General features: G+C 40.6%; 1 protein-coding gene across 3 annotated transcripts in view; it reads right to left on the bottom strand.

Annotated features, from left to right (window-relative positions):
- The window catches only part of ERCC3 (ERCC excision repair 3, TFIIH core complex helicase subunit), a 52,191-nt gene extending 31,649 nt beyond the window's left edge, over window positions 1-20,542 (bottom strand). For 2 of the 3 annotated variants that reach the window (XM_077153482.1, XM_077153484.1), the window contains exons 1-6: window positions 20,411-20,542; window positions 19,876-20,081; window positions 15,956-16,192; window positions 9,327-9,376; window positions 8,827-8,962; window positions 8,568-8,732 (exon numbers count right to left, since the gene is read on the bottom strand). In XM_077153482.1, the coding sequence (XP_077009597.1) occupies window positions 8,568-8,732; window positions 8,827-8,962; window positions 9,327-9,376; window positions 15,956-16,192; window positions 19,876-20,081; window positions 20,411-20,438 (822 nt within the window). In that variant the 5' untranslated portion in view covers window positions 20,439-20,542. The remainder of the gene's footprint in view (window positions 1-8,567; window positions 8,733-8,826; window positions 8,963-9,326; window positions 9,377-15,955; window positions 16,193-19,875; window positions 20,082-20,410) is intronic. The other variant, XM_077153483.1, reaches the window with a different exon arrangement.
- Between the last annotated feature and the right edge of the window lie 1,031 nt (window positions 20,543-21,573).

The following is a 21,573-nucleotide window of genomic DNA, read 5'->3' as shown; positions in this document are numbered from 1 at the left end:
GCCCAACTCAGGTGGACTCCCTCCCTTAAGGAATTCAGACACCAGAGCTTGGTAATTTGAAGCCATTAAAACCAGTCTACAACTTCTCCTCTGTCTACATCACGTCCCCAACAGAGTCTGCCAGAGTTAAAGGTACTGCATCATCTTATGCTGGTGGGACTTGCAGGCAGACAAGCACCTCATACTGGGCAGGATAAGAAAAACAGAGTCCAGAGACTTCACAGGAAAGTCTTTCAACCTGCTGGGTCTCACCCTCAGGGAAAACCGATGCAGGTGACTCCTTCCCCCTGATAGGAGGCCAGTTGGGTCTGGGAAAACCCAGCTGGGGTCTATAATACCTAAGTAGACCCTCCTAAGGGTGGGGGGGGAAGGCACCATACAAGCAGGGCAAGAAACAAGAAAACAAGAACTGAAAGATTCTCCTTTGTTAAACAAAACCTAACCTAGAGGTCCAGAAAAAGCTGAACTGAATGTCAAAGAACAGACAAACAACAAATTCATCCAGCAAGAAAACCCTAGGTAAGATAAGTGAAAGCAATCTCCGGAATAAACGAATTAAGGTAATTAAATGTCTAGACGCCAGCAAAAAATAACAAATCACACTAGGAAAATTGAAGATATGGCCCAGTCAAAGGAATAAACCAACAATTCAAATGAGATACAGGAGATGAAACAATTAATTCAGAATATATGAACAGAAATGGAAAACTTCATCAAACACCAAATCAATGAACTGAGGGAGGATATATAGAAGGCAAGGAATGAACAAAAAGAAGAAATTGAAAGTCTGAAAAACCAAATCACAGAACTTATGGGAATGAAATGCACTGTAGAAGAGATGAAAAAAACAATGGGGGGCCAAGATGGCGGCTTAGTAAGGTACGTGCGTCTTAGTTCCTCCTCCAGAGCAACTACTAGGTGAACAGAAACAGTGCAGAACAGCTCCCGGGGCCACGGCAGGGAATGGACACACAGCGTACCCCAGTCTGGACTGGCTAGTCTGACTGTGAGACTCGGCTGCGGTGAGATCCCCGAGCGGCGCGCGACCCCCCGAGCCGCGGCAGTTGTGGCGGCCGGAACTCCTCCCTCCCTCCTTCCCAGGCCGGCTGAGAGTCTCAGAGAGGCAAGTTTCCCAAGCCGCGGGGGCCGGCGCCCCTCTTTTGCGGGCGGCTTCCTGGACCGGCTACGAGTCTCGGATCAGAGGGCTACCCAAGCCGCGGTGGCCCTCCCCCGCGGGCGGCTTCCTGGTCCGGTGGCGAATTCCCCAGGCCGCGGCGGCCTGCGACCGACGCCCCTCCCCCGCGGGCGGCTTCCTGGTCCGGGGGCGAATTCCCCGGGCCCGCTGCGGCCGGCAACCAACACCCCTCCAGGGAGAGGAGGGAATTTCCGACAGTGGCAAGGACTGGGTCCAACCAAACACCAATAGGGAAATTAATAAAGGAGCCACAGGGTTCCCTCAAGTCGCGGCGGCAGACGCCCCTACCACGCGCGGCCACCCGAACCAACTGAGAGAATTGGATCGGAAATCCCCAGGCCGCGGAGAATGGTGACCGGGGGGATACCTTCCAAACACATGAGACAAACGTGTGCCACGAGCGCCACCTACTGGGCAGGATAAGAAAAACAGAACCCAGAGATTTCACAGAAAAATCTTACAACCTTGTTGGGTCCGACACCCAGGGAAATCTGACTAAATGCCCAGACGCCAGCAGCAGAAGATAACGGTTCACGCTCAGAAGATTGAGAATATGGCCCAGTCAAAGGAACAAACCAATAGTTCAAATGAGATACAAGAGCTGAGACAACTAATGCTGAATATACGAAAAGAAATGGAAAACCTCTTCAAAAACTAAATCGATAAATTGAGGGAGGACATGAAGAAGACATGGGCTGAACAAAAAGAAGACATAGAAAAACTGCAAAAACAAATCACAGAACTTATGGAAGTGAAGGATAAAGTAGAAAAGATGGAAAAAACAATGGATACCTACAATGATAGATTTAAAGAGACAGAAGATAGAACTAGTGATTTGGAGGATGGCACATCTGAATTCCAAAAAGAAACAGAAACTATCGGGAAAAGAATGGAAAAATTTGAACAGGGTATCAGGGAACTCAAGGACAATATGAACCGCACAAATATACGTGCTGTGGGTGTCCCAGAAGAAGAGAAGGGAAAAGGAGGAGAAAAACTAATGGAAGAAATTATGACTGAAAATTTCCCAACTCTTATGAAAGACCTAAAATTACAGATCCAAGAAGTGCAGCGTTCCCAAAGAGATTAGACCCAAATAGGTGTTCTCCAAGACACTTACTAGTTAGAATGTCAGAGGTCAAAGAGAAAGAGACGATCTTGAAAGCAGCAAGAGAAAAACAATACATCACATACAAGGGAAACCCAATAAGACTATATGTAGATTTCTCAGCAGAAACCATGGAAGCTAGAAGACAGTGGGATGATATATTTAAATTACTAAAAGAGAAAAACTGCCAACAAAGACTCCTATATCCAGCAAAATTACCCTTCAAAAATGAGGGAGAAATTAAAACATTCTCAGACAAAAAGTCACTGAGAGAATTTGTGACCAAGAGACCAGCTCGGCAAGAAATACTAAAGGGAGCGCTAGAGTCAGATACAAAAAGACAAAAGAGAGAGGTATGGAGAAGAGTGTAGAAAGAAGGAAAGTCAGGTATGATATATATAATACAAAAGGCAAAATGGGAGAGGAAAATATTATCCAAACAGTAATAACACTAAATGTTAATGGACTGAATTCCCCAATCAAAAGACATAGATTGGCAGAATGGATTAAAAAACAGGATCCTTCTATATGCTGTCTACAGGAAACACATCTTAGACCCAAAGATAAACATAGGTTGAAAGTGAAAGGTTGGGAAAAGATATTTCATGCAAATAACAACCAGAAAAGAGCAGGAGTGGCTATACTAATATCCAACAAATTAGACTTCAAATGTAAAACAGTTAAAAGAGACAAAGAAGGACACTATATACTAATAAAAAGAACAATTAAACAAGAAGACATAACAATCATAAATATTTACGCACCGAACCAGAATGCCCCAAAATACGTGAGGAATACACTGCAAACACTGAAAAGGGAAATAGACTCATATACCATAATAGTTGGAGACTTCAAGTCACCACTCTCATCAATGGACAGAACATCTAGACAGAGGATCAATAAAGAAATAGAGAATCTGAATATTACTATAAATGAGCTAGACTTAACAGACATTTATAGGACATTACATCCCACATCAGCAGGATACACCTTTTTCTCAAGTGCTCATGGATCATTCTCAAAGATAGACCATATGCTGGGTCACAAAGCAAGTCTTAACAAATTTAAAAAGATTGAAATCATACACAACACTTTCTCGGATCATAAAGGAATGAAGTTGGAAATCAATAATAGGCGGAGTGCCAGAAAATTCACAAATACGTGGAGGCTCAACAACACACTCTTAAACAAAGACTGGGTCAAAGAAGAAATTGCTAGAGAAATTAGCAAATACCTCGAGGCGAATGAAAATGAAAACACAACATTTCAAAACTTATGGGACGCAGCAAAGGCAGTGCTAAGAGGGAAATTTATTGCCCTAAATGCCTATATCAGAAAAGAAGAAAAGGCAAAAATGCAGGAATTAACTGTCCACTTGGAAGAACTGGAGAAAGAACAGCAAACTAATCCCAAAGAAGCAAAAGGAAAGAAATAACAAAGATTAGAGCAGAAATAAATGAAATTGAAAACATGAAAACAATAGAGAAACTCAATAACACCAGAAGTTGGTTCTATGAGAAAATCAATAAGATTGATGGGCCCTTAGCAAGATTGACAAAAAGAAGAAGAGAGAGGATGCAAATAAATAAGATCAGAAATGGAAGAGGAGACATAACTACTGACCTCACAGAAATAAAGGAGGTAATAACAGGATACTATGAACAACTTTACGCTAATAAATACAACAATTTAGATGAAATGGACGGGTTCCTGGAAAGACATGAACAACCAACTTTGACTCAAGAAGAAACAGATGACCTCAACAAACCAATCACAAGCAAAGAAATTGAATTAGTCATTCAAAAGCTTCCTAAAAAGAAAAGTCCAGGACCAGACGGCTTCACATGTGAATTCTATCAAACATTCCAGAAGTGGAGGGAAAACTACCTAATTCATTCTATGAAGCCAACATCACCCTCATACCAAAACCAGGAAAAGATATTACAAAAAAAGAAAACTACAGACCAATCTCTCTAATGAATATAGATGCAAAAATCCTCAATAAAATTCTAGCAAATCGTATCCAACAACACATTAAAAGAATTATACATCATGACCAAGTAGGATTCATCCCAGGTATGCAAGGATGGTTCAACATAAGAAAATCAATTAATGTAATACACCATATCAACAAATCAAAGCAGAAAAATCACATGATCATCTCAATTGATGCAGAGAAGGCATTTGACAAGATTCAACATCCTTTCCTGTTGAAAACACTTCAAAAGATAGGAATACAAGGGAACTTCCTTAAAAGGATAGAGGGAATATATGAAAAATCCACAGCTAATATCATCCTCAATGGGGAAAAATTGAAAACTTTCCCCCTAAGATCAGGAACAAGACACGGATGTCCACTATCACCACTATTATTCAACATTGTGTTTGAGGTTCTAGCCAGTGCAATTAGACAAGAAAAAGAAATACAAGGCATCAAAATTGGAAAGGAAGAAGTAAAACTATCACTGTTTGCAGACGATATGATACTATACGTCGAAAACCCGGAAAAATCCACAACAAAACTACTAGAGCTAATAAATGAGTACAGCAAAGTAGCAGGTTACAAGATCAACATTCAAAAATCTGTAGCATTTCTATACACTAGTAATGAACAAGCTGAGGGGGAAATCAAGAAACGAATCCCATTTACAATTGCAACTAAAAGAATAAAATACCTAGGAATAAATTTAACTAAAGAGACAAAAGACCCATACAAAGAAAACTACAAAAAACTGTTAAAAGAAATCACAGAAGACCTAAATAGATGGAAGGGCATACCATGTTCATGGATTGGAAGACTAAATATAGTTAAGATGTCAATCCTACCTAAATTGATTTACAGATTCAATGCAATACCAATCAAAATCCCAACAACTTATTTTTCAGAAATAGAAAAACCAATAAGCAAATTTATCTGGAAGGGCAGGGGGCCCCAAATTGCTAAAAACATCTTGAGGAAAAAAAACGAAGCTGGAGGTCTCCAACTGCCTGACTTTAAGGCATATTATGAAGCCACAGTGGTCAAAACAGCATGGTATTGGCATAAAGATAGATATATCGACCAATGGAATCGAATAGAGTGCTCAGATATAGACCCTCTCATCTATGGACATTTGATCTTTGATAAGGCAGTCAAGCCAACTCACCTGGGACAGAACAGTCTCTTCAATAAATGGTGCCTAGAGAACTGGATATCCATATGCAAAAGAATGAAAGAAGACCCCTATCTCACACCCTATACAAAAGTTAACTCAAAATGGATCAAAGATCTAAACATTAGGTCTAAGACCATAAAACAGAGAAAAATGTAGGGAGATATCTTATGAAACTTACAATTGGAGGCAGTTTTATGGACCTTAAACCTAAAGCAAGAGCACTGAAGAAGGAAATAAATAAATGGGAGCTCCTCAAAATTAAACACTTTTGTGCATCAAAGAACTTCATCAAGAAAGTAGAAAGACAGCCTACACAATGGGAGACAATATTTGGAAATGACATATCAGATAAAGGTCTAGTATCCAGAATTTATAAAGAGATTGTCCAACTCAACAACAAAAAGACAGCCAACCCAATTACAAAATGGGAAAAAGACTTGAACAGACACCTCTCAGAAGAGGAAATACAAATGGCCAAAAGGCACATGAAGAGATGCTCAATGTCCCTGGCCACTAGAGAAATGCAAATCAAAACCACAATGAGATATCATCTCACACCCACCAGAATGGCCATTATCAACAAAACAGAAAATGACAAGTGCTGGAGAGGATGCGGAGAAAGAGGCACACTTATCCACTGTTGGTGGGAACGTCAAATGGTGCAACCACTGTGGAAGGCAGTTTGGCGGTTCCTCAAAAAGCTGAATATAGAATTGCCATACGACCCAGCAATGCCATTGCTGGGTATCTACTCAAAGGACTTAAGGGCAAAGACACAAACGGACATTTGCACACCAATGTTTATAGCAGCGTTATTTACAATTGCAAAGAGATGGAAACAGCCAAATGTCCATCAACAGAAGAGTGGCTAAACAAACTGTGGTATATACATACGATGGAATATTATGCAGCTTTAAGACAGAATAAACTTATGAAGCATGTAATAACATGGATGGACCTAGAGAACATTATGCTGAGTGAGTCTAGCCAAAAACTAAAGGATAAATACTGTATGGTCCCACTGATGTGGGAATAAACTTGGAATATGTCATTGGTAACAGAGTCCAGCAGGAGTTAGAAACAGGGTAAGATAATGGGTAATTGGAGCTGAAGGGATACAGACGGTGCAACAGGACTAGATACAAAAACTCAAAAATGGACAGCACAATAATACCTAATTGTAAAGTAATCATGTTAAAACACTGAATGAAGCTGCATCTGAGCTATAGGGTTTTTTTTTTTTTTGCTATTATTATTACTTTTATTTTTTTCTCTATATTAACATTCTATATCTTTTTCTGTTGTGTTGCTAGTTCTTCTAAACCGATGCAAATGTACTAAGAAACAATGATCATGCATCTATGTGATGATGTTAAGAATTACTGATTGCATATGTAGAATGGTATTATTTCTAAATGTTGGGTTAATTTCTTTTTTTCCGTTAATTAATTAAAAATAAAATAAAATAAAATAAATAAATAAATAATAGGGGGAACAAATGTTAAAATAAACTTAGTAGACTGAAATGTTGGTGATCAGTGAAGGGGAGAGGTACAGGGAATAGGATGCATGAATTTTTTTCTGTTTTCTTTTATTGCATTTTCTGAATTGATCCAGATGTTCTAAGAAATGATCATGATGATGAATATACAACTATGTGATCATAGTGTGAGATATGGATTATATAACAAGAACGGAATGATCACATGATAAGAATGTTGGTCTTTGTACGTGGTTATGTATCATAAAGAATAAAAAAATGAACAAAGAAAGAAAAAGTATTTGCAAAGTCTCTTGGGGGAATGGTGAGAAAGGTGGAAAACTGAACTTCCCCAAGTGGAGAGTTCTTGATATTCTCACAAGCAGTGCAGACAACCAAAGCAATAGGCTGAGCCCCCAATCTTGGGGTTTATTCAGAAGAAACTTAATCCCACAAAGGATAGGCTATGCCCACTTAAAATAAGGCCTAAGGGTCACCCCTAAGAGAACCTATTTTATTGCTGAGATGTGGCCTCTCTCTCTCAGCCAACATGACAAGCAAACTCATTGCCCTCCCCCTCTTTATGTGAGACATGACTCCCAGGGTTGTGAACCTTCCTGGCAACATGGGACAGAAATCCTAGAATAAGCTGGGACTCAGCATCAAGGGATTGAGAGAACCTTCTCGACCGAAAGGGAAAAGAGAGAAATGAGACAAAATAAAGTGCCAATGGCTGAGAGATTGCAAACAGAGTCGAGAGGTTATCCTGGAGATTATTTTTACACATTATATAGATATCACCTCTTTAGTTAAGGTGCAGTGGAGAAGCTGGAGGGAAGTGCCTGAAAAGGTGGAGCTGTGCTCCAGTAACCATGTTTCTTGAAGACGATTGTATAATGATAGAGCTTTCACAATGTGACTGGGTGGTTGTGAAAACCTTGTGTCTGATGCTCCTTTTAAACACCTTATCAACAGATGGATAGAACATATGGATTAAAAATAAATAAATAATAGGGAAAACAAATGTTAAATTTAGTAGATTGAAATGCTACTGATCAATGAAAGGGAGGCATAAGGGGCATGGTATGTATGAGTTTTTTCTGTTTTCTTTTTATTTCTTTTATTGAATTAATGCAAATATTCTGAGAAATGATCTTGATGATGAATATACAACTATGTGATGATTTTGTGAATTACTGATTAAATATCAAGAATGGAAAGATCATATGTTAAGAAAGTTTGAATGTGGTTATGTTTCATAAAAAAAATGATTATGGTGAAGAATACACAACTATTTCACGATACTGTGAGCCACTGATTGCATACCATGTATGGACTGTATGTTTGTGAAGATTTGTCAATAAAAATATTAAAAAAAAAAAAACAGCTAGGCAAAAATGGCCCTGAAGCCACTGAGTCTCAGGCCTCTCCTGTGTGACGAACAGAGCAGACAGACCCAACTCCATCAGAAGGAAGGAGCCAGGACCCACAAACATCAGCAAGGTGATGGAGATGCAGGAACCAACAGGCCTTCCTTCCTCTCACAGACAAAGACGGAGGCAACGCAGGGCCTGGGCAGGTTTCTGGTGCCAGCTTGGCGAGCAGACCAGGAGGGGGTACATCACCAACCTGCTTAACTTCAAAGGACACTGTCTGTGTCTCTTCCTCTTCCTCCTCATCTTTGTCCATTTGCTCATAGAAGTCGCACAGGTCTGTGGGAATGTCAGACTTGCTCTGTGGATCTGTCCCTCGGGAAGTTGAGGGACCACCACTCCCCTCAGTAGTTTTAGAAATCTGTAAGAGAAAAGGCAGATCTGGACATGCAGAGCCCCCAGGCACCGAAGTCCACCAGACATCCCTGCCAATGGCTGAACCAGGGGCCACATACAGCAGATTTGCTTGTGAAAGTCTCTGTGATGAGCTCGGTTGCCTCCCCCTCAGCATTTCTCAGACGGCATTCCCGGATCACTGGGTCCTGGAGAAGATGTTGGATGACATCCAGGTGTGAACTTTCAACAAAGTACCTATAAACAGGGAAGGAAGGAGGTGTCTACTGAGCAGACACCATTTCCACAAAGTTCTACTGTTCATGCAATGAGATGGTCTGGAAAACAGCGGCCTTATAAGGCCTCTTTCCACACTCCCACTCCCTCCCTTTGTCAAATGTAAGCTGAGAACTGCTGGCAACCTGGCTTTGCTGTCAACTAAGCAGGGTTCTGAGCCCCTGCTCTGCCATTAAGGGGATCCAATGCCCAGTGGACAGATTTCCAGTTTTTGCCAGATCACTGCTCCTGCTCCTCTGGTCTACACTTCAGGGGAATTTACACATATCAGTCCCTTCCTCCCACCTAGTGCACAGAGGGCCAGACATGCTCAGAAATGTCTTACCTGTTGTGCTTCAGGACCAGCTTGACTTTTCCATAGCTGACAGTACACAACTACAAGCAATGGTAATGCCAAACACAAAATTAGTGACAAGCAGCTCAGTATCTAGAAAGCCTCAAACACATTCACTGCTGGTCACATTTTACTATCTAGCAGCCTTGTGAAGTATTCAGTTTACTTCAGAAAAACCCAGAGTACAATCTCAATGGAGTAAGAACTGCCTAAATCTAGCTGTTCTATTAAACTCTACTTTCTAACAGCAAAACCATTCTCTTGCCTGGCTAATTCAGATATATATCATGTGATTTATAAAATACTGCTTAAAATCTCTCTTGGAATGATTTGAAAAATGAATGAAGAAGTATTTGCAGGGTCCCCTTGAGGTAATGGCAAAAAGGAGAAGATTCAATTATCTCTTCTGGAGAATTTCTGACATTGTTGCAAGCAGTGAAGACAACCAGATCAACGGGTTGAGCCCTCAATCTTGGGGTGTGTTCACGTGAAACTTATCCCCACAAAGAATGGGCTAAGCCTACTTAAAATTCGGCTTTAGGTGGGCCATGATGGCTCAGCAGGCAGAGTTCTCACCTGCCATGCTAGAGACCTGGGTTTGATTCCCAGTGCCTGCCCATGCATAACAAATTAGGCCTAGGAGCCACCCCCAGAGAACCTCTTTTGTTGCTCAGATATGGCCTCTTTCTCTCTGAAGCAATATGGCAAGCAAACTCACTGCCCTCGCCCTCTCTATGTGGGACATGACTTCCAGGGGTGTAAAATTCCCTGGCAACATGGGACAGAAATAGTAGAATGAGCTGGGATTCAGCATCAAGGAATTGAGAAAACTTTCTCAACCAAAAGGGGGAAGAGAGAAATGAGAAAAAATAAAAGTGTCAATGCCTGAGAGATTTCAAACAGAGTTGAGAGGTTATCCTGGAGGTTATTCTTATGCATTATATAGATATCCCCTTTTTAGATTAAGGTGTATTAGAGAGGCTAGAGGAAAATGCCTGAAACTGTAGACCTGTGTTCCAGTAGCCATGTTTCTTGAAGATGATTACATCATATAGCTTTTCGCAATGGGACTACGTGATTGCAAAAACCTTGTGTCTGATGCTCCTTTTATCTACGGTATGGACAGATGAGTAAAAAATATGGATTAAAAATAAATAATAGGGGGAACAAATGCTAAATTGAGTAAATTCTATCAAACATTCAAGAAAGAATTAGTACCAATGCTGCTCAGACTTTTCAAAAAAAGTGAAACGGAGGGAAAGCTACCTAACTCATTATACAAAGCCAACATCACCCTCATAACAAAGCCAGACAAAGATATTACAAAAAAAGAAAACTAAGACCAATCTCTCTTATGAATATAGATGCAAAAATCCTCAACAAAATTCTTGCAAATCGAATCCAGCAGCATATTAAAAGAATTACACACCATGACCAAGTAGGATTCATCTCCGGTACACAAGGTTGGTTCAACATAAGAAAATCAATTAATATAATATACCATATCAACAAATCAAAGAAGAAAAACCACATGATCATCTCGATTGATGCAGAAAAGGCATCTGACAAAATTCAACATTCTTTCCTGTTGAAAACACTTCAAAGGATAGGAACAGAAGGGAACTTCCTCAACATGATAAAGGGAATATATGAAAAACCCACAGTTAACATCATCCTCAAAGGGAAAAACTGAAACTCTAAGATCAGGAACAAGAGAATGATGTCCACTATCACCACTGTTATTCAACACTGTGCTGGAAGGTCCAGCCAGACAATTAGCCAAGAAAAAAAAATACAAGGCATCAAAATTGGAAAGGAAGAAATAAAACTCTCACTGTTTGCAGATGATATGCTACTATATGTCGAAAACCCAAAAAAATCCATGGCAAAACTACCAGAGCTAATAAATGAGTACAGCAGAGTGTCAGGTTACAAGATCAATACTCAAAAATCTATAGTGTTTTCTATATACCAATAATGAACAATCTGAGGGGGGAATCATGAAAAAAATTCCATTTACAATTGCAACCAAAAGAATAAAATATTTAGGAATAAATTTAACCAAAGAGCCAAAAGACCTATACACAGAAAATTCTAAGAAATTGTTAAAAGAAATCACAGAAGACTTAAATAAATGAAAAGGCATACTGTGTTCATGGATTGGAAGACAAAATATAGTTAAGATGTCAGTTCTACCTAAATTGATTTACAGATTCAATGCAATACCAATTAAAATCCCAAAAACTTACTTTTCAGAAATAGAAAAACCAATAGCAAATTTATCTGGAAGGGCAGAATGCCCCGAATAGCTAAAAGTATCCTGAGAAAGAAAAATTAAGTCAGAGGTGTCACGCTACCCAACTTTAAGGCATATTATGAAGCTACAGTGGTCAAAACAGCATAGTACTGGCATAAAGATAGCTATAGTGACCAATGGAATCAAATAGAGGGTTCAGATATAGACCCTCTCATCTATGGAAAATTGATCTTTGATAAGGCAGTCAAGCAAACTCACCTGGGACAGAACAGTCTCTTCAATAAACGATGCCTAGAAAACTGGATATCCACATGTAAAAGAATGAAAGAGTATCCATATCTTACACCCTATATAAAAATTAACTCAAAATGGATCAAAGACCTAAACATTAGATCTAAGACCATAAAACTGTTGGAAGAAAATGTAGGGAAACATCTTATAAATCTTATAATAGGAGGTGGTTTCCTGGACCTTACATCCAAAGCACAAGCACTGAAGAAAGAAATGGAAACTCCTCAAAATTAAACACTTTCGTGCATCAAAGAACTTCGTTAAGAAAGTAAAAACACAACCTACACAATGGGAGACAATATTCGGAAAACGATATAACAGATAAAGGTCTAGTATTCAGAATATATAAAGAGATTGTTCAACTCAACAACAAAAAGACAGACCACCTAATTATAAAATGGGCAAAAGATTTGAACGGACACTGCTCAGAAGAGGAAATACAATTGGCCAAAATGCAAATGAAAAGATGCTCAACTCCCCTGGCTATTAGGGAAATGTAAATCAAAACCACAATGAGATATCACCTCACACTCACAAGAATGGCCATTATCAATAAAACAGAAAATGACAAGTGCTAGAGAGGATGTGGAGAAAGAGTCACACTTATCCACTGTTGGTGGGAATGTCAAATGGTACAACTATTGTTGAAAGCAATTTGGCGGTTCCTCAGGAAGCTAAGTATAGAATTGCCATATGACCCGGCAATAGCATTGCTAGGCATCTACTCAGAGGACATGAGCGCAAAGACACAAACAGACATTTGCAAACCAATGTTTACAGCAGCATATTTACAACTGCCAAGAGATGGAAACAGCCCAAATGTCCATCAACAGACGAGTGGTTAAACAAGCTGTGGTATATACATATGATGGAATATTATGCAGTTGTAAGACAGAATAAAGTTATGAAGTATATAACAGCATAGATGGACCTTAAGGACATTATGCTGAGATTGGCCAGAAAAAAAAGGACAAATACTGTTAAGGTCTCACTGATATGAACTAACATTAATGAATGAACTTGGATAATTTCATTTAAGAACAGAGGTCATCAGGAAATAGAAATAGGGTAGATATTGGGTAACTGGAACTGAAGGGATACAGATTGTGCAACAGGACTGATTAAAAATTCAGAAATGGATAGCACAATACTACCTAACTGTAATACAATAATGTTAGAACACTGAATGAAGCTAAATGTGAGAATGATAGAGGCAGGAGGCCTGGGGGTCCAAATGAAATCAGAAGGTTTATATATGATAAAGACTGAGATGGTATATCTAGGAATGCCTAGAGTGTATAATGATAGCGACTAAATGTACAAATTTAAAAATGTTTTCCATGAGGAAGAACAAAGGAATGTCAATAATGCAGGGTGTTGAAAATAGATGGTAATTAATACTTAAAAACTTTAACTTACGTGTGAGACTAAAGCAAAAAATGTTTATTTGGTACAAAATTTATATTTTGACTAGTGCATTTCCTAATATAACTTATGTGGACAGCTTAACTGAACATCATAAGTACATGGAACCTTTCATAGGGCATGAGATTTTGTAGGTTTGCCCAGAGTGATGCCAGATAAATCCCAGAAGGATTTAAACAGTGAATAAAAAAGTATTTGCAGAGTCCCCTAGGGGGAATGGTGAGAAAGGTGGAAAATTCAACTTCTCCAAGTGGAGAATTCTTGACATTCTCACAAGCAGTGTGGACAACCAAAGCATTAGGCTGAGACTCCAATCTCAGGGGTTGTTCATAAGAAACTTAACCCCACAAAGCATAGGCTAAGCCCACTTAAAATAGGCCTAAGAGTCATCCCCAAGAGAACCTCTTTTGTTGCTCAGATGTAGCGTCTTTTTCTCAGCCAACACAAGTAAACTCATTGCCCTCCCCCTCTCTACGTGGGATATGACTCCCAGGGGTGTGGACCTTCCTGGCAACGTGGGACAGAAATTCTAGAATGAACTGGGACTCAGCACCAAGGGATTGAGAAAACCTTCTTGACCAAAAGGGGGAAGAGAGAAATGAGACAAAATAAAATGTCAATGGCTGAGAGATTCCAAACAGAGTCGAAAGGTTTTCCTGGAGGTTATGCTTGCACATTAAATAGATATCACCTTTTTAGTTAAGGAGTAACAGAGAGGCTGGAGGGAACTCCCTGAAAACAGAGAGGTCTGTTCCAATAGACATGTTTCTTGAAGATGACTGTATAACGATACAGCTTTCACAATGTGACTGTGTGGTTGTGAAAACCTTGTGTCTGATGCTTCTTTTATCTACCTTAGGACAGATGAGTAAAACATATGGATTAAAAATAAATAACGGGGGAACAAATGTTAAAATAAAAATAGTAGACTGAAATGTCAGTGATCAATGAAAGGGAGGGATAATGGGTATGGTGTGTACGAATTTTTTTCTGTTTTCTTTTTATTTCTTTTTCTGAATTGATGCAAATGTTCTAAGAAATGACCATGATGATGAATATATAACTATGTGATGAAAATAAAAAAGAATATTCATATTGTATGTTGACTGGTTTTATTAATAAAAATTAAAAATATTTAAAAAATGATCATGGTGATGAATATACAACTAAGTAATGATACTGTGAGCCATTGATTGTACACCATGTATGGACTGTCTGTGTGAAGATCTGTCAATAAAAATATTTTTAAAAAATGAGTAGATTGAAATACTAGTGATCAATGAAAGGGAGCGGTAAGGGGTATAGAAAAAATATATGGGGAACAAAGGTTAAAATATACTGGGTAGATGGAAATACTAGTGGTCAATGAGAGGGAGGGGTAGGGGGTATGGTATTTATAAGTTTTTTCTATTTTCTTTTTATGTAGTGATGCAAATGTTCTCAAAAATGATCATGGTGATGAATATACTACTATGTGATAATATTGTGAGTCACTGATTGTACACCATGCGTGGAATGTTTGTATGTTAAGAGCATTTGTGTTGCATGTTGTTTTTCAATAAAATTTTTAAAAATAAAATAAAACCTCTCTTGGACATCCCCTCTCCTTTCTCCTCCATTCCCACAACCCAATCCAGAGGTTCACTGCAAGTACTATGACTCCCAGCACAGACTTGACACAGAATATATAATATTACTTGCTGAATAAATAAAATGCAAACACTCCCTGGCCTCCAAACCAACATTCCTATTTCCTCAATTAGCAGGTGAGCTTCTTAATGGCAGAGAACAGATCTTGAATCCTTCTAGTTTCCAACCATCCTGAGGTTAAAATTCAACAAAGGCTGTATGGTGAATGTATCAAAGATGTTCTACTCAAATCTCCTGCTGCTGCCCACCCCAGCTGCATCCCTCTGGATCCACCACTGCATGGCGCCAACACCTTGATTCCTGTAGGCAGCTTCCTGCCAAACACTGGGCACAGCAAGGTTCCAAGGCTTCACCCAAAGAGGTGAATCCATTCGAGATCACTCCTATACATCACCAAAAGAGAACTCTCTCAAGGGCTCCTGCCAGCTTCTCCAGGACTGGAATATTACTGTACTGGATGCCTGCAGTACCCATCTTTTACCCCTCCAGGTTTGAAGGTAAGAATTCTACAACCTTTAGGTCAGCCAAGGGCAACAAAAGCCATCTTCATATCTTCTGAACGGCATTCACCCTCTCACAGAATTCACTGAAGCACAGTCAACTGCTGTTCACGTGGAACCATTTTCCACTTCAACCCCTGAAGTTCTGGTTTTCAAGTTTCCCTGACAGAAATCATTAACCATTTGTCTTGCCCAAGTATTTAGCCTTAGGGAGTTTACCACCCACTCTGGGCTGCACTTCCAAACAACCTGGCCAGTCTGAGGCTGAATTAGTACCCTGCCATGCTCGGTCACTGGGTGAATACAACTCACAAAAAGTGTGGTCTTGACAAGAATGCAACAGTGGATCCAGAAGGACAGCAACTAGGGCAGTCAGTTATTATGCTCCCTGCCACAAAAGGTCTGAACATCACATTACCATGGCCACCAAAAGCTGACAAGGTGTAGCATCTGTCCTACAACTACATTCCCAGGAGGGGGAAGCAGACCCCACTTGCCTTAATGAACTGAATAATTCCATCAGGGACACCAGTCTTGCTGAGCTTCCTGAGGTACTCTGTTATGTCGCTGGTCTGCAGCCCGACACTGACAGCGGCATACAGGGAGTAGGCAGTCAGCCTGTACTCGTGCACATGGGTTGGCCGGCACACTGGTTCTGCAATGGCCACCAGGAAATCTTGAGCATATCTGTACACTGGAGAGAAGGCTTCTAGGAAGATATGGCCATCCGGAGCCTGAAAAACACCAGGTGGAAACAACAGACAAGGAACATAATGAGTCGCCGAGACCCCTCCACTCTTTCCCATATCGTTATCAGGAGAGGATAAGCTGCCCCCAAAACAATTTTTAAGCTAAGCCACAGCAGAGACTATTTTGTGAGCAGTCCTTTAGCCAACTATGAGACCAGTTACTTTAATAAGATACAGAAGAACAGAGAATAGACAAAAACATTTTCAAAATAAGTAGGTTTTTCTCACTGTTCTTCATAGGGGAAGCTCATCTTTCTGGATACCCACAACCTCAAGCCACCTTTTGGTTACATTTCCACTGAATGAAAAACATCAATTATTTCCAGTTGAGCCACTAAGATATGTTTTACATTAATTTAAACAATGGGAAATAAATTGTTCAACAATAAATGCCATCTCTTTGGTAGATAAAATTATTTCTCTCTGGTATCAATATGATGCAACACAGAGACACAGGCATAAAAACACAGACCACCTCCTTGATTCAGATCTCTGCTGGGTTTCTACACTGGTTTCAACACTGGCTAAATCAGTAACAGCCATCAGGACTAGAGTTTTTAACCTTTTACAATGATGGACTTATGCACTGAGACCAATGAATCTGGTTTGAAAAACACTAGCACAGTAGTGAAAGAGGATTAAGAAATACTGATTGTACCTAAGTGTCCTTCCTAACATATTAAAGGGGCAGGTACTCAATGAATCATAACTAAAACCACCCTTAGTTGACCCTCCACAGATAAGGAAAGATCTTTCCCTGAATGTCCTACAGTCAGTCAGGAATGACAAGGGAACACCTCTGGAAAAAGGGGTCAGTGTAGGACTACTGACCACAGTGACCACTGGCTGTTCCAGAGGTGGCTATTCTGTTGGTTCGCAAAGAAGCTGGTTGATCACAGAATGTCCAAGTAGAACCATTTCCTCCTAAACAGGAAAGGTTCTATTCAGCTTCCCTCATGAGAGCCAATATTAAAATATGGTTTAAAATATTGCCTTCTGTATGAAGCGGCGAAGCTTAGCCTACCTAAAAGCATGCCTAAGAGTTACTTTCAGAGGACCTCTTCCATTGCTCAAATGTGGCCTCACTCTAAGTACAACTCTACAAGTGAAATCATTGTCCTCCCCACTACATGGGTCATGACAATCAGGGTAAAATTCTCCTTGGTGGCATGGAACGTGACACCCATGGATGAGCCTGGCCCTGGCACCGTGAGATCAACCACACCATCCTGATCAATAGGGAGAAAAGAAGTGTAACAAATAAGGTAGCAGTGGCTGAGAGAGTTCAAACAGAGTTGAAAGGCTACTCTGGAGGTCACTCTTAAACAAGCTTCAGTTAGACATTACTACCTATCATAGCTTACCAAGCCCCAACTAAAACCATTCCTGACAATCCTAAAGAACATCTAGGGCATTGTATAAGATTCTACAAAGTTTCCATGCACTAGGGTAATTTTCCAGAAACCTACAACCTCCAGATGGGCCCTGGACCAGATAAATCCTGAAATGCAGAGGGACTAGCCTTTCCGGAACATCTAGTAATTCCATCCCCCTACCCCATATTATCGACAGCCCCTTCCAACATGAAAAAGTTAAAATGTGTATAGCCCAAGATCCCTAAAGAGTGAAAGAAAGATCAAAGGTGATGGTGGAGTTATAAAGAGAAGGTAGGATTTAACAAAAGAGTATGACTGCTAAAGTATTATATTAATATTTATTTTAGTCTCCAGTATCTGAGAGTAGCTAGAAGTAAAAACCTAAAATTCTGGAATTATAACCCATACCAAACTCTAAAATCTGTTCTACAACTAACTGTTGCCATATGCTTTGAAATTTATTGCTTCTAGATACACGTTATTTTTCACAAAAAAGAAAAAAAAAGGAGATTTTGATGGTAAATGCACAGCTGTAGTATACTGTGAACCACTGACTATACACTTCGGATAATTACATGGGTGTGAATACACAATATATATCAATAAAAAATAATAATTAAAAAAAAAAACCCAAAGGACTTTTCTTCTCCAGTGGCAATACATCAGGAAACTCACTTCTCCAAAATAAAATCAAATCAACAGGCTACATGGAATACGTATTCAATAAAATGTTTGCCTTATAAACCTTCAAAAAAAAGTAATGAGAAACATTTAATATTAACAATGAGCTTCTGGCTCATATTCAGTAAAAACAGCAAGTGCAGAACCCTGTGTATGGTCTGCTGCATTTTATTTTTGGCTGTGAATGGGTCTCAGTATTATTAAGTGTAGAAGCAGGTGCTGAAGAGTATATGCAACATTTGTTCCAAGAAAGGAAGGAAAATATATATTTGTTTATATTTTTCAAAAGATGAAAGAATAAATGAAAAATGAATAAAAATCCTTATCTAAAAGGAAGTATGGGGGCAGAAATGAGAAGACAGAGACAGAAGCCAGACCTCAATGTATCTTGTTCTATAGTTTGGATTTTGGAACACTATAGATGAGTTCCACCATTATAAAAAATTAAGGGTTTAAAAAGAGCAATCCTTAAAAGACTGATAAGAAAACAAAACAAAAGAACCTAACTACATATCAAGAATTATTCAGTGGTTTATAGCATAGTCCTAACAGGATATATCCTATAGACAAAACGAGCTACAAAGTCCTAAATTGTATTCGGTAAACATACTGTTACTAATAATGCTATCGCTATTTTTGAAAGAACAAAATATATAAATGATAATTATGTCAACAGAGGATAATATATACAGAGAGAACCTTCTAAGAGAATTTGTGGTCATTGGGACTGTGGCCTTGTCTATAAGTGGGGAAGCCATCTGTGGCAATAACCTCCTGGTGACTCTTTCTGCTTACTTTGAATAGGGCCTCACAGACATTTGAAGCTGGTGTCTCCCATTCTGAGATCTTCTCTAAGAACTCCCTTCCCCAGAAGACAGCCTCATACCTGCCTTCTTCCGCTCTGAAGGCTTCAGACTGAAGGAAAGACCAAGATCCATACAGCATTTAAGCAAGACTGTCCTAAAATTTGAGAAAGATTTGGGCTTCTAAGATTCATAAGCCTTTTACACCAGTGGTAATTAACCCAATCTAAAACTTGCTATAGAAAGCTGGCTTTCCTAGACAGCTAATGCTAAGATCTTTCCAATACAGCAGAATTGATGGGAGAGGCTACTGAGGAGTATAGTACATAATAGTCTGAGTGCTTGGGTTACCTTAGGAACTGGAGCATGTGCGGCCACAGCCAGAGCTAAAAAGCCACTGAGCACTCCTCCACATGTCAGAGACCAGGAGAGCCTGTTGGGGAAAACATTCCCTCACCCCAGGGTCCTTTCTTCATAGCAAGTGTTATCTGCACTATGTCTGAGTTCAATCAAGAAAAACAAGGTAGCAACTGTAAAGAAACAATCATATGTATCGTCTTTCTTTCATACTCATGCAGTATTCTGAAATCAAATTTCTTTTGTTTCATTTCTTAAGAAAAAAAAGTATTTCCAAACATGGATAGCGCTGTGGAGAGGAGGAAATGGAGGGGTTAGAAATGGAGCTAGCTCAAGTCTGTTCTATGCGTGTGTAAGAAAGCTGTCCTTGCCGGCTGTACCCGGCACCGTCCTGTATTTCTCTTTTTGCTCTTAGAAGCCTTGGCCCCTGCCCCGGCTCAAGCTTGCTTACCACCCAGAGGGGCCTGGAGGTGTGGTCATCCTTCAGTGGCATCTGCAACCTGTAGTCCTTTGCTCCATACTCATCCACTTTGGTGCCCGACTCATCCACCTGCTTTCCGGCCGCCGCGGGAACCGCTTCCTGGGGATCGTTCCCAGGGGCGTCATCTTCATCTTCCTCCTCGTCCTCGAAATGCCGCTTCTTGGACCTTTTCTTCTCTGCAAATCGGGACACAGCAGTCAGCTGGGCAGGCGCGTAGGATCCTCGCACCGCCCGGCCGCATTTCCCCACAGCCAAAGAACGTCCGGCTAAGGGCCACCTAGATCATCCCGGGGCGCCCTCTCCCTCATGGGCTCTGCGCCTGAGCCAGAATCCAGAGCTGCCCCTGTCAAAATGCTCCCGTGGCCCGGGGACGCGACTGAGGGCCCGTGGGGACAGAGAGTGCGGGGCCCGGGGTCTTCGGGCGCGGCTAAGGGGCCCGGGGGAAGCTACGACACGGCGGCGGCGGATCGAGGGAGGCCGGGGCGCACCCACACCCACGGCTTACCGCGGTCACCCCGGTCTCGCTTGCCCATGACAGCGACGGCAGCAAAACACTTGCGCCGCCCGCGCTGGGCCACGCGTAAAAGGACTTCCGGCCCTCACCGGAAGCTCTTTCGGCGACCGAGCAGGAAATCTCGCCTCTTAGCGTCGAGGGGGCGGGGCGAGTGCGGTGGTTCAACGGCCCATGTGGTGTGCGTCTCCTACGCCTTCTTCTCCGCGTTCATTCCTCTGACTTCTCCGTGAAGAATCTAGGGAGCACCCAGTATGGATCTGCTGAGCTGTTGATGGAACAGCAAGTAAATTAAACGCCTTGTCTTCTTGGAACTTAAATTCTAATGGAGGGATGTGGGACAATACATAAATAAATATAATGTTAAGTGTTGTAAGGAAAAATAAAATGGGGTCCGAGTGACAGGCAATACCATTTTCGGTGCCCTCGGTAAACCTCTCTGCGGTGGTGTTACTGCACAGAGATACGGAGACACTGAGACAGTATCTTCAGAAAATAGGGAAGGAAGAAGCAACACAGGCAGAAAGCAAAAGCAGAAAGCACAAATGTGAGACACTCAGGTTTGGCGTTTAGGAAGAAACAGAGGGAAGCAGCATGGCTGGGAGAAGGAGAGAGGACAAGAGCAGTACATGAGCAGTGGCTCTCAAAGCTGTGCTGTCTGGCAGCATCAACATCGCCTGAAAACTGGATAGAAACGCGGATGTGAAGTATAGGGACCGGTCACAAGGCCGATTGAATCTTAAAACTGTGGACGTGGCGTCCAGCCATCTTGCCGTCCAGACAATGCCGGTACTCAAGTTTGAAAACCACTGATACAGAGCCTTAGTGGCCATTGCAATGACTAGATTTCACAATGAAATGGGAAGCCACTGGAGAGTTTTGAGCAGAAAAATGACAATCTGACTTCGTATTGAAGGATGACTGCACTACCTGGAGGTTATTCTTATGCAGTATATAGATATTCCCTTTAAGATTTTGGTGTATTGGAGTAAGTAGTGGGAAATGCCTGAAACTGTTGAACTGTAATGCAGTAGCCTTGATTTTTGAAGATGATTGTATAACTATAGAGGTAATACAGTGTGATTTTGATTGTGAAAACCTTGTGACTGGCTCCCTTTATCCTGTGTACAGACAGATTTGTAAGAAATATAAAGACA

Source organism: Tamandua tetradactyla, chromosome 3 (genome assembly GCF_023851605.1).
Source record: "Tamandua tetradactyla isolate mTamTet1 chromosome 3, mTamTet1.pri, whole genome shotgun sequence".
NCBI lineage: Eukaryota > Metazoa > Chordata > Mammalia > Pilosa > Myrmecophagidae > Tamandua > Tamandua tetradactyla.
The sequence above is the reverse complement of the archived record's forward strand: the minus strand, read 5'-3'. Positions and strand labels throughout refer to the sequence as shown.